Source organism: Oncorhynchus clarkii, chromosome 2 (genome assembly GCF_045791955.1).
Source record: "Oncorhynchus clarkii lewisi isolate Uvic-CL-2024 chromosome 2, UVic_Ocla_1.0, whole genome shotgun sequence".
NCBI lineage: Eukaryota > Metazoa > Chordata > Actinopteri > Salmoniformes > Salmonidae > Oncorhynchus > Oncorhynchus clarkii.
In genome coordinates, this window is record NC_092148.1 from 34,967,173 (window position 1) to 34,979,655 (window position 12,483).

Here is a 12,483-nt window from a genome sequence, read left to right on the forward strand (position 1 = left end):
TTGTCAAAATCTGTAGTAAACTAGGAATGCATGCCACCCTATGACATCATGAGCTGTAGCAGAGCACTAGTGCTGATGTCATAGGATTGCATTCCCTAGCATAAGACTAAATAACTGCTGGAAAACGGTTCTAACCACAGTTAGGGTCTACATCTTTACGTTATATCACAGATCTCTAGAACACTAACACTAACACTAGATCTCTAGAACTCTAGAACAAAAATACAAAGTTACCTTACAAGGTTTCTTCCTCAGACCTCTCAACGCCCTCTAAACCAGTGATGGATTCTGGGTTCTAACTCCTAAACTTTGAATAGGGTAAATTATCAGGTATCATAATGAAATTTTAAGTGATTAGGTTTAGGTCTACACCAGAAGTTAACGATCACGTGGAAGCACTGAAAAATGGAGAGAGCAGTGGATTAGTGATGAAGGGGGTTGAGGTCAGGTCACGTTAAGGAAGAGTTTATTGCCCGCGTCACTTCATTTCCTGCCTAACAGAGAAGTAGTGTTTAGAGAGGAGGAGAATCCACATCCACAAATTTGGGTACACATACCACCACCGTTGTAAACATGTTGTCGTCTGTTCAGCTGTTCGATCCTTTAGGAAGAATAAACTTGGTTTAAGCTTTCATAGTGTCCGTCGAGTTCTTACTCTGATAATTAAAACCTAACACATGGGACCATTAACTAGATTCAGCCGCGGCCTGATTTGTTTTTGAGCCGGATGATAGGGGCCAGAACATACAGTTGAAGTCAAAAGTTTACATACACTTATGTTGGAGTCATTAAAACTTGTTTTTCAACCGCTCGACAAATGTCTTGTTAACAAACTATAGTTTTGGCAAGTCGGTAAGGACATCTACTTTCTGCATGACAAGTAATTTTTCCAACAATAGTTTACAGACAGATTATTTCACAATTCCAGTGGGTCGGAAGTTTACATACACTAAGTTGACTGGGCCTTTAAAGAGCTTGGAAAATTCCAGAAAACTATGGAATGGCTTTAGAAGCTTCTGATAGGCTAATTGACATCATTTGAGTCAATTGGAGGTCTACCTATGGATGTATTTCAAAGCTTACCTTCAAACTCAGTGCCTCATTGCTTGACATCATGGGAAAATCAAAAGAAGTCAGCCAAGACCTAAGAAAAAAAATTGTAGACCTCCACAAGTCTGGCTCATCCTTGGGAGCAATTTACAAACGCCTGAAGGTACCACGTTCATCTGTACAAACAATACTATGCAAGTATAAACACCATGGGACTACGCAGCTGTCATACCGCTCAGGAAGGGGACGCGTTCTGTCTCCTAGAGATGAACGTACTTTGGTGCGAAAAGTGCAACTCAATCCCAGAACAGCAGCAAAGGACCTTGTGAAGATGCTGGAGGAAAACAGTAACAAAAGTATCTATATCCACACTAAAAGTAGTCCTATATATCAACATTACCTGAAAGGCCACTCAGCAAGGAAGAAGCCACTGCTCCAAAACTGACTATGGTTTGTAACTGCACATGGGGACGAAGATCGTACTTTATGGAGAAATATTATTTTGTTTATGAAACAAAAATAGAACCGTTTGGCCATAATGACCATCATTATGTTTGGAGGAAAAAGGGGAACGCTTGCAAGCCAAAGAACATCATCCCAACCGTGAAGCACATGGGTAGCAGCATGTTGTGGGGGTGCTTTGCTGCAGGAGGGACTGATGCACTTCACAAAATAAATGGCATTATGAGGGAGTTAAATAATGTGGATATATGGAAGCAACATCTCAAGACATCAAATTAAAGCTTGCTCGGAAATGGGTCTTCCAAACGGACAACTTCCAAAGTTGTGGCAAAATGGCTTAAGGACAACAAAGTCAAGGTATTGGAGTGGCCATCCCAAAGCCCTGACCTCAATCCCATAGAAAATGTGTGGGTAAAACTGAAAAAGTCTGTCCGAGCAAGGAGGCCTACAAACCTGGCTCAGTTACACCAGCTCTGTCAGGAGGAATGGGCCAAAATTCACCCAACTTATTGTGGGAAGCTTGTGGAAGGCTACCTGAAATGCTTGACCAAAGTAAAACTATTTAAAGGCAATCGTACCAAATACAAATTGAGTGTATACACTTCTGACCCACTGAATGTGATGAAAGAAATGAAAGCTGAAATAAATCACTCTATTATTATTCTGACATTTCACATTCTTAAAATAAAGTGGCAATCCTAACTGACCTAAAACAGGACATTTTTACTGAGATTAAATGTCAGGAATTGTGAAACTGAGTTTAAATGTATTTGGCTAAGGTGTATGTAAACTTCCGACTTCAACTGTAATTACAAATAATTTGTAAACTGCAAATTGACTGCAAGATGCCCAAAAAGACAATGTTTGACTAAAACAATCATTTCAAACCTTGCTTAAATTTGTATACGATCACATCTCTATTTTGCGTGGGAATACTTGGAACAGATATCTTAAATTAAAATCACTTCGAGCGGATTTCCTGGTGTTTTTACAGTCTTATGTCCAACAATGAAAACTATTTTTTCTCCGAAAACTTGGGGGGCCAAATAAAACAAGGGGCCAACAGTTAGGGAACCCTGCTCTATACTAAAGAGAGAGACAGACTGGGCAGTGACACAGGTGCAGTCTGGTGCCAATAGCTATTGTCACAGTAAGGGCCTCCACATGGCCATCAGTGACACTGTAGAGCAGATCGCACATAAGGCCAACGTGGGTTAAACCATGCAGAGCTGGGCTAGACAAAGCCAGACACAGAACCCAAGCCCAGTGCACCTGTCCTACTCCTCTCATTCATTCACCCTCTCACTCAGCAGCTCACTCCTGATATTTCAATTTCTAAAATCTCCCAAATCCATAGCGATATGAGGACAATGATGTCAGTCAGTGTTTCCCCTGTATTCGCATTACACCAAAACAATAAGCAATGCTAATGATAACTGTCTTCTGGTAGATGGAAAGGCTTTCCCAAAAACCTAGTAGTAGCCTCTGCCTACCTGGTAGAACCATTTCAGGATTATTTTCATCAGTGCAGTAGGCATTTGTTTTGCTAACACTATCACGTGTGCTACAGAGAAACACAGCTAACTAAACAGTGCTCGGTGCATGTGCACTTGAATTAAAAGGTAACTACACAAAAAAAGTGTGTCTTAGATGTTTCCCAGACTTCAAAAGTGGTGCCCTGATGTAGTTTTTGTTAATAGAGAGCTTCATAATAGCCAGTTACCATTGCTGTGATTTTACCCCTTATACTATACACAACCACCCAATAAGAACAATGCCAACTTATACAAAACATGCCCGTTGTTCCTGGGAGAGCAGCCTGTTGTGAGGGCAATATCCCAGGAGGGGGTCTGTTTTGCAGGAGGTGCGGGGGGTGGGGGCAGGTGACGTGCCTGTTATCCAGGAGACGCCGCAGATGGTACAACCGTGTTTTTACATAAGCATTGTTGTGATGGATCCCCCTAGTGATCCATAAATTGAGGCCAAGTCTGTGTGGGGGGGGGGGGGGGGGGGGGGGGCAGGAGACTAGGGTGTTTAAGGTGGGGAAGCCCTAGAATGGCTCATGTGACTAGCTAATGGCAAAGAGGCAGAACATCTCCACTTAATAAGAACAGAACAGAGCGTAGACTGAAAATAATTCAAGAGAACATTTATTGGATCTCTATAGTCTCACTGTTGCAGCTTGCTATAGACCTCCCTCTGCCCCCAGCTGTGCCCTCGATACTATATGTGAACTAATGGAAACTAAGCTTGATGCCCTCAATCTCACACAAATTATCAATGAACCTACCAGGTACAACCCCAAATCAGTAAACACGGGCACCCTCATAGATGTCATCCTAACTAATTCACCCTCCAAATACACCTCTGCTGTTTTCAATCAAGAGCTCAGCGATCACTGCCTCATTGCCTGCATCCGTAATGGGTCTGCGACCAAACGACCACCCCTCATCACTGTCAAACACTCCCTGAAACACTTCTGCGAGCAGGCCTTTCTAAATCGACCTGGCCGGGGTATCCTGGAATGACATTGACCTTATCCCGTCAGTAGATGACGCCTGGCTATTCTTTAAAAGTACCTTCCTCACCATCTTAAATAAGCATGCCCCTCAAAAAAATCAGAACTAGGAATAGATATAGTCCTTGGTTCACGCCAGACCTGTCTGCCCTTGACCAGCACAAAAACATCCTTCGGCGTTCTGCATTAGCATCGAATAGCCCCCGTGATATGCAACTTTTCAGGGAAGTTAGGAACAAATATACACAGGCAGTTAGAAAAGCTATGGCAAGCTTTTTCAAACAGAAATTTGCATCCTGTAGTACTAACTCAAAAAAGTTCTGGGACACTAAAGTCCATGGAGAATAAGAGCACTTCCTCCCAGCTGCCCACTGCTCTGAGGCTAAGAAACATTGTCACCACCGATAAATCCACTATAATTGAGAATTTCAATAAGCATTTCTACCCCGGTCAACTGCCCGGCACCCTCCACAGCAACCCGCCAAAGCCCCCACCATTTCTCCTTTACCCAAATCCAGATAGCCGATGTTCTGAAAGAGCTGCAAAATCTGGACCCCTACAAATCAGCCGAGCTAGACAATCTGGACCCTCTCTTTCTAAAATTATCTGCCAAAATTGTTGCAACCCCTATTACTAGCCTGTTCAACCTCTTTCGTATCGTCTGAGATTCCCAAAGATTGAAAAGCTGCCGTGGTCATCCCCCTCTTCAAAGGGGGAGACACTCTAGACCCAAACTGCTACAGACCTACATCTATCCTACCCTGTCTTTCTAAGGTCTTCGAAAGCCAAGTTAACAATCAGATTACTGACCATTTCGAATCCCACCATACCTTCTCCGCTATGCAATCTGGTTTCAGAGCTGGTCATGGGTGCACCTCAGCCACGCTCAAGGTTCTAAACGACATCATAACCGCCATTGTTAAGAGACATTACTGTGCAGCCGTTTTCATCGACCTGGCCAAGGCTTTCGACTGTCAATCACAACATTCTTATTGGCAGACTCGACAGCCTTGGTTTCTCAAATTATTGCCTCACCTGGTTTACCAACTACTTCTCTGATAGAGTTCAGTGTGTCAAATCGGAGGGCCTGTTGTCTGGACGTCTGGCAGTCTATGTGGGTGCCACAGGGTTCAATTCTCAGGCTGACTTTCTGTATACAGCAATGATGTCGCTCTTGCTGCTGGTGATTCTCTGATCCACCTCTATGCAGACGACACCATTCCTTGGACACTGTTAACTAACCTCCAGACGAGCTTCAATGACATACAACTCTCCTTCCGTGGCCTCAAACTACTCTTAAAACGCAAGTAAAACTAAATGCATGCTTTTCAAGCGATCGCTGCCCGCACCTGCTCGCCCGTCCAGCATCACTACTCTGGACGGCTCTGACTTAGAATATTTGGACAACTACAAATACCTAGGTGTCTGGTTAGACTGTAAACTCTCCTTCCAGACCCACGTCAAACATCTCCATTCCAAAATTAAATCTAGAATCAGCTTCCTATTTTGCAACAAAGCATCATTCACTCATGCTGCCAAACATACCCTCGTAAAACTGACCATCCTACCGATCCTTGACTTTGGTGATGTCATTTATAAAATAGCCTCCAATACCCTACTCAACAAACTGGATGCAGTCTATCACAGTGCCATCCGTTGTCACCAAAGCCCCATACACTACCCACCATTGCGACCTGTACACTCGCGTTGGTTGGCCCTCGCTTCATACTCGTCGCCAAACCCACTGGCTACAGGTTATCTACAAGTCTCTGCTAGGTAAAGCCCCGCCTTATCTCAGCTCACTGATCACCATAGCAGCACCCACTCGTAGCACGCGCTCCAGCAGGTATATTTCACTGGTCACACCCCAAAGCCTATTCCTCCTTTCCTTCCATTTCTCTGCTGCCCATGACTGGAACGAATTGCAAAAATCTCTGAAGCTGGAGACTCACATCTCCCTCACTAGCTTTAAGCACCAACTGTTAGAGCAGCTTACAGATCACTGCACATAGCCCATCTGTAAACAGCCCATCTATCTACCTACCTCATACTGGTATTTATTTAGCTCCTTTGCACCCCAGTATCTCTACCTTGCACAATCATCTTCTGCCGATCTACCATTCCAGTGTTTAATTGCTATATTGTAATTGCTTCGCCACCATGGCCTATTTATTTCCTTAACTTACCTAATTTGCACTCACTGTATATAGACTTTGTTTTCTTTTGTTCTACTGTATTATTGACTATGTTTTGTTTATTCCATGTGTAACTCTGTGTTGTTGTATGTGCCGAATTGCTAAGCTTTATCTTGGCCAGGTCGCAGTTGCAAATGACAACTTGTTCTCAACTAGCCTCCCTGGTTAAATAAAGGTGAAATAAAATAAATAAAAATAGTAGTCGGTTTTTTACCTGTTTGACGTAAACCCCGGTCCGGGAAAACAGATCCACAATCTCAGGATGATGCCTGCTCTCCTGGTTCCCATGACCCAGACTGAAATTGGTGTTGTTCCCCCAGGTATAAACCTCAGTGGGGTCTGAGAGAGAGAAAACCAAAAGTTTAAAAAAAAATGCCTGCCACAGCCAAGACTTTCAACACTATTTTCTACAAGTAGGCAACAATGATTGACAACCGTCTTGACTATGTGCTTAAAAGAAACATCCGCTTTTCCCTTTTTATCATGCATAGTCCAAATGAGAGATCGATATGAAATGATAAGCGATCCTCACCAGTCTTTGTAAATACAACGTGTGCTGGTCTGTCCTTCATGGTTAAGTCCAGGACAGAGAGGCCCTCCTTATCCTGGGTGGAGAGAATGCCGCCATGCTGCAACACAGAAGCACCATTCTAGACTAGAGCCACAATATTATTTCCATTTAACTACACCTAACTGTAGGCCAGTGATGAAGCAAGCAAGAAAATAGTAGCTACAGAACAAAAGTACTGCCAATGGAAGTCATATAAATGTATTCCTCCACATACCAATCATTTACAGTGGCAAGCAAAAGTATGTGAACCCTTTGGAATTACCTGGATTTCTGCATAAACCGGACCTAAAAATTTGATCAGATCTTCATCTAAGTCACAACAATATACCAACACAATGTGCTACAACTAATAACACACAAAATATTGTATTTGTCTATATTGAATACATAATTTAAACATTCACAGTGTAGGTTGGGAAAAGTATGTGAACCCCTAGGCTAATGACTTCTCCAAAAGCCAGTCAGCTAACCTGGAGTCCAATCAATGAGACGAGATTGGAGATGTGAGTTAGAGCTGCCCTGCCCTATAATTTTTTTTTTTTAAACTCACAAAATGTGACTGCTGTTCACAAGAAGCATTTCCTGAAGTGAACCATGCCTCGAACAAAAGATCTCAGAAGACCTACGATTAATAATTGTTGACTTGCACAAACCTGGAAAGGGTTACAAAATGATCTCTAAAAGCTTTGATGTTCGTCAGTCCACGGTAAGACAAATGGTCTATAAATAGATTAAGTTCAGCCCTGTTGCTTCTCTCCCTAGGAGTGGCCATCCTGCAAAGATAACTACAAGAGCAGTGCAGAATGCTCAATGAGGTTAAGAAGAATCCTAGAGTGTCAGCTAAAGACTTACAGAAATCTCTGGAACATAATAACATCTCTGTTGACAAGTCTACGATACATAAAACGCTAAACAAGAATGGTGTTCATGGGAGGACACCACAGAAGAAGACACTGCTGTCCAAAAAAAACATTGCTGCACATCTGAAAGAGCACCTGGATGTTCCACAGTGCTACTGGCAAAATATTCTGTGGACAGAATAAACTAAAGTTGAGTTCTTTGGAAGGAACAAACCCAACGCTACGTGTGGAGAAAAAAAGGCACAGCACACCAACATCAAAACCTCATCCCAACTGTAAAGTATGGTGGAGGGAGCATCATGTTTTGGTGCTGCTTTGCTGCATGCTATCATCGACATAAAAAATGAATTCCTAAGTTAATCAAGACTTTTTGCAGGAGAACGTAATGCTATCTGTCCGCCAATTGAAGCACAGAAGTTGGGTGTTGCAACAGGACAACGACACAAAACACACACACAAAAAATAAATAAATAAATAACTGGCTTCAACAGAAGCAAATACACCTTCTGGAGTGGCCCAGTCAGAGTCCTGACCTCAACCCGATTGAGAGGCTGTGGCATGACCTCAAGAGAGCGGTTCAACCAGACATCCCAAGAACATTGCTGAACTGAAACAGTTTTGTAAAGAGGAATATCCAAAATTCCTGCAGACCATTGTGCAGGTCAACTACAGAAAACCTTTAGTTGAGGTCATTGCTGCCAAAGGAGGGTCAACCAGTTAATAAATCCAAGGGTTCTCATACTTTTCCCACCCTATACTGTGAATGTTAACACGGTATGCTCAATAAAGACATGAAAACATATAATTGTTAGTGTGTTATTAGTTAAAGCACATCTATTGTTTGACTTTGAAGATCAGATCAAATTTGATGACCAATTTATGCAGAAATCCAGATAATACAAAAGGGTTCACATACCTTTGTCTTGCCACTGTGTTGTAGAGGCCAAAGGAGGCCCAGTCATCTCTACATTAGTTCTGAAACACACAGTGAGACTCACCTTAACAAGTGACATGAGGCAGTGGATGTGTCCGTAGAAGACGCTGCGGTGCAGGGCGGTCCAGCCAGACTCCTTGTCCTTCACCATGAGGTCAGCGCTCTTCCTCTCCAGCAGCCACTCCAACAGGGCCCTCTTGCCCAGCGAGGCGGCCAGGTGCAGGGCCGTGCGGCCGAAGGCGTCCCTCAGTGTGGCCGCGTTGTGGCAGTGAGTGTTGAGGAAGGCCCGCAGGCGCCCCTCTGAACCCTGCGTCAGCGCCGCCACCACCTCATCTGCATGCCGCATGGAGCGGCATTTTGGCGTGCAGTCTGGGGTTGCCATCACCACGCTCATCCTGAGTGACTTCTAAACCTTGCTGTGAACTCCCCGCTCTAACGCGGTCAGGGAGACCCTGCTCCCCTCAAACTCTAAAACAAACACTGAAACACCCTTCAGTACAACAACAAACCCTAAGATAACGCTTTAGGGCAAGTCAGTTTGACTTTGAAACTATAATGTTTTAATGTAGCTGCTCTCGGAAGAAAATAGAAAAAGGTGGGAGATTGTTTTGAGGTGCTAGAATTGTGCTTGTGTTGAGGTTCCACCGCACCCTAGCAACCCCAGGGCCTTGTTTTAGGTCATCTCAGTCCACCATGTCAACCCAAAGCTCAACGCAACCAAATGTGTTTGAAACATTCAGTGGCGTCAGGAATTCATTAAATAAACATCTATAAATACTATACTTATATAAAATACAAATATACTATAAATATTTCCAAAAATACCTACTCCTTTTACAATTATTATTATATATATTTTTTTAAATACAATATTTTACAAAGGGCAACAAGTTCATTAACCCTCCAGAAGGTCCCTTCAAATAGTCCATCCAAATTGAGGGGAAAGGCCCCCTTTCCCCCCCAAGACACACAAAACCCTTCTCAAAACTCCATAATTGTATTAGGAACCTGGGGGAGAAAGGGTGGACAGTTATTAGTTTATAAAACACTGGAAGTACATGCAAGGCAGAGAAAACAACTGCTTCACAACATAAACCTGGCATGTACTAAATGTGTCCACAAAGCCACAGAACAAGCTTATTCAAAGCACCAAGAACAAATACATGCTCTGGAAAATCCAACATACCCATCTTGCTCTTTAACTGTACTATGCTACATAGATGAAATGGTTCAAACCTAGCAAGACATGTTGAAAGGTCAACGTGCAGTTCAGCACCCCAGATATGCAGAAACAACCATCAAGGATCAATTGACTTGACACTACTATGCCTATAATAGCAGCCGAGCTAGGCTGTATATTGACTCCAGGCCAAAAATATTGCACACACTTTTTAGTAACACGAAAATGGGTATCAAAACAGGAACATGCAACAGTTTGACTGTTTCCACATCATTTACCGTTTGGAGTTGTGAAAGTGAAAAACATGAGTATAATAAAAAGGTATTTAAATAAAGACGCATTGGTCTGCAAAATACCTGTCAGGTGTACTGTGTGCATTAAAATATCCACAGTGTAGTGAACATAGCTAACATATCTTGATTAGCTAAGTTAGAAGCGGATACAGTCGCTGCTGCTTCCATCTACCCCACTTGCTACTTGGCTAGCTAACTAACAGTTAGTTTACCGTAACGTTAAGACTCTTAGGGAGAACTGCACCAGACAATAGGCCACCATTTGTATTCATTGTGCTGCTAGTTACAAAGTAATCCAGTGTTATTGCAACCAGCTATATACATGTACACCAACGTTTTTCCACCATGATTTAACAGTTTCCTTAGTCTTTCATTATCTAAATCATGGCTAGTTACCTGCTAACGTTACATTGATAGCTAGCTAGCATTTGAACTTGGAAAAATGAAAATTAGCTACAAACCATTAACATATTGGACAATATCTCAAATACTTTAATCTAAATAAAACTTGTTATATACGGCACAGGTGACAATGTATCGTTGGTTGTTACTCTGATGTGACCCTCGAAGTCTGAATGATGTTACTGACGTGATGATGTTTAGTTAGGTTAGCTATGCTAGCGAGTTGCATTGAAAATAGATTGCCACGATCACATTTCACTTTCTCACCTGTCGCTAGATGAAGACGAAAGTGCTTATGAAGCTTGCGCCAATGATACACATCCACTGTGTCATCGTTTCAAAAATAAACATCGCTAAATGCTCTTATTAAACCTAGATATTTGAACAAAACAGATGCTATTCCACAGTTAAGTAAGGATCCAAAAAAGAGGGAGGCTGGGCAACACGGAGACTTCTGATTGGTTGAAAGATCTTGCAATTCCGTTTTCTATTGGACGGTTTCACTTTAATCGCTTAAATAATTCCTCTCGATGATTGACGTCACTGCTTGGAGAAATAGGCTGTTTTTTAATTAACGAAAAGTGACACCTACTCTGAGTTACGAGTTGGGAGTAGACTAATTACATGAACGTGTTGATTGTTATATCAACACAATACGTTGTTGTTGTTTTTACCTTATCACTGGTTTCTCTGGTCCTGGGGGTGCCCAGAGTAGGTCCAGGTTTGCCTACCCTTGGGCCACTGGTTTACAACTTGAAAATAATACATCATGACCTCAAGTAATAAATGCATGAAGTTTCCTGAAAAGGAAAAATGACACATCTCTTAGTTTCAAATGATGGTCACTTGGGCTCCAGTTAAGAATAGATAAGGGGTAAAGGTTGGAGTTAGGGTTAGACGTTGGGTTTACGCCAGGGCTTGACACACAATTACATATTGATGAGTCTTTCCTTCTCTAGTCACACATTTACTTTTTTTGCTACAATAGCAGCATTATTCTTCTTAATCCTAGGAGAACAATTCTGCTGCTGAGTAAGATCAGGAGGCCAGTCATTAGAAACCACCACTAATGAGGAAAGAGTGCTATTTCAGCCATACCCGTTGCTGACAGGTGTATGAAATCGAGCACACAGCCATGCGATCTCCATAGACAAACATTGGCAGTGGAATGGCCTTACTGAAGACCTCAGTGACTTTGAATGTGGCACCTTCATAGGATGCCAGCTTTCCTACAAGTCAGTTCCTCAAATTTTTGCCCTGCTAGAGCTGCCCCGGTCAACTGTAAGTGCTGTTATTGTGAAGTGGAAACGCCTAGGAGCAACAACAGCTCAGCTACGAAGTGGTAGGCCACACACGCTCACAGAACAGGACCGCCAAGCACTGAAGTGTGTAGCATGTACAAATAATCTGTCCTCGGTTGCAACACTCACTACTGAATTCTAAACTGCCTCTGGAAGCAACGTCAGCACAATAACTGTTAGTCAAGAGATTCATGAAATGGGTTTACATGGCCGAACAGCCGCACACAAGCCTAAGATCACCATTTGCAATGTCCTACGTCCGCTGCAGTGGTGTAAAGCTTGCCGCCATTGGACTCTGGAGCAGTGGAAATGCGTTCTCTGGGTTGATGATTCACGCTTCACCACCTGGCAGTCCGACGGACTAATCTGGGTTTGGCGGATGTTAAGAGAAAGCTACCTGCCCAAATGTAGTGCCAACTGTAAAGTTTGGTGGAGGAGGAATAATGGTCTGGGGCTGTTTTGTGCCCCCATGCACAAAACGAGGTCCATACAGAAATGGTCAGTCTAGACTGGTGTGGAATAACTTGACTGGCCTGCACAGAGCCCTGACCTCAACCCCATCGAACACCTTTGGGATTAATTGGAAAGCCAACTGCGAGCCAGGCCTAATCGCCCAACTTCAGTGCCCGACCTCACTAATGCTCTTGTGGATGAATGGAAGGAAGTCCCCGCAGCAATGTTTCAACATCTAGTGGAAATCCTTCCCAGAAGAGTGGA

The 12,483-nt window shown here is 43.0% G+C and overlaps 1 protein-coding gene across 1 annotated transcript in view; it reads right to left on the reverse strand.

The window, feature by feature from the left end:
• LOC139367090 (inhibitor of Bruton tyrosine kinase-like) overlaps window positions 1-10,917 on the reverse strand; it is a 42,490-nt gene extending 31,573 nt beyond the window's left edge. Inside the window, exons 1-4 of the mRNA XM_071105128.1 lie at window positions 10,733-10,917; window positions 8,655-9,598; window positions 6,758-6,854; window positions 6,440-6,564 (exon numbers count right to left, since the gene is read on the reverse strand). Coding sequence (XP_070961229.1) covers window positions 6,440-6,564; window positions 6,758-6,854; window positions 8,655-8,984 — 552 coding nt within the window. The 5' untranslated portion in view covers window positions 8,985-9,598; window positions 10,733-10,917. The remainder of the gene's footprint in view (window positions 1-6,439; window positions 6,565-6,757; window positions 6,855-8,654; window positions 9,599-10,732) is intronic.
• Window positions 10,918-12,483: the final 1,566 nt, after the last annotated feature.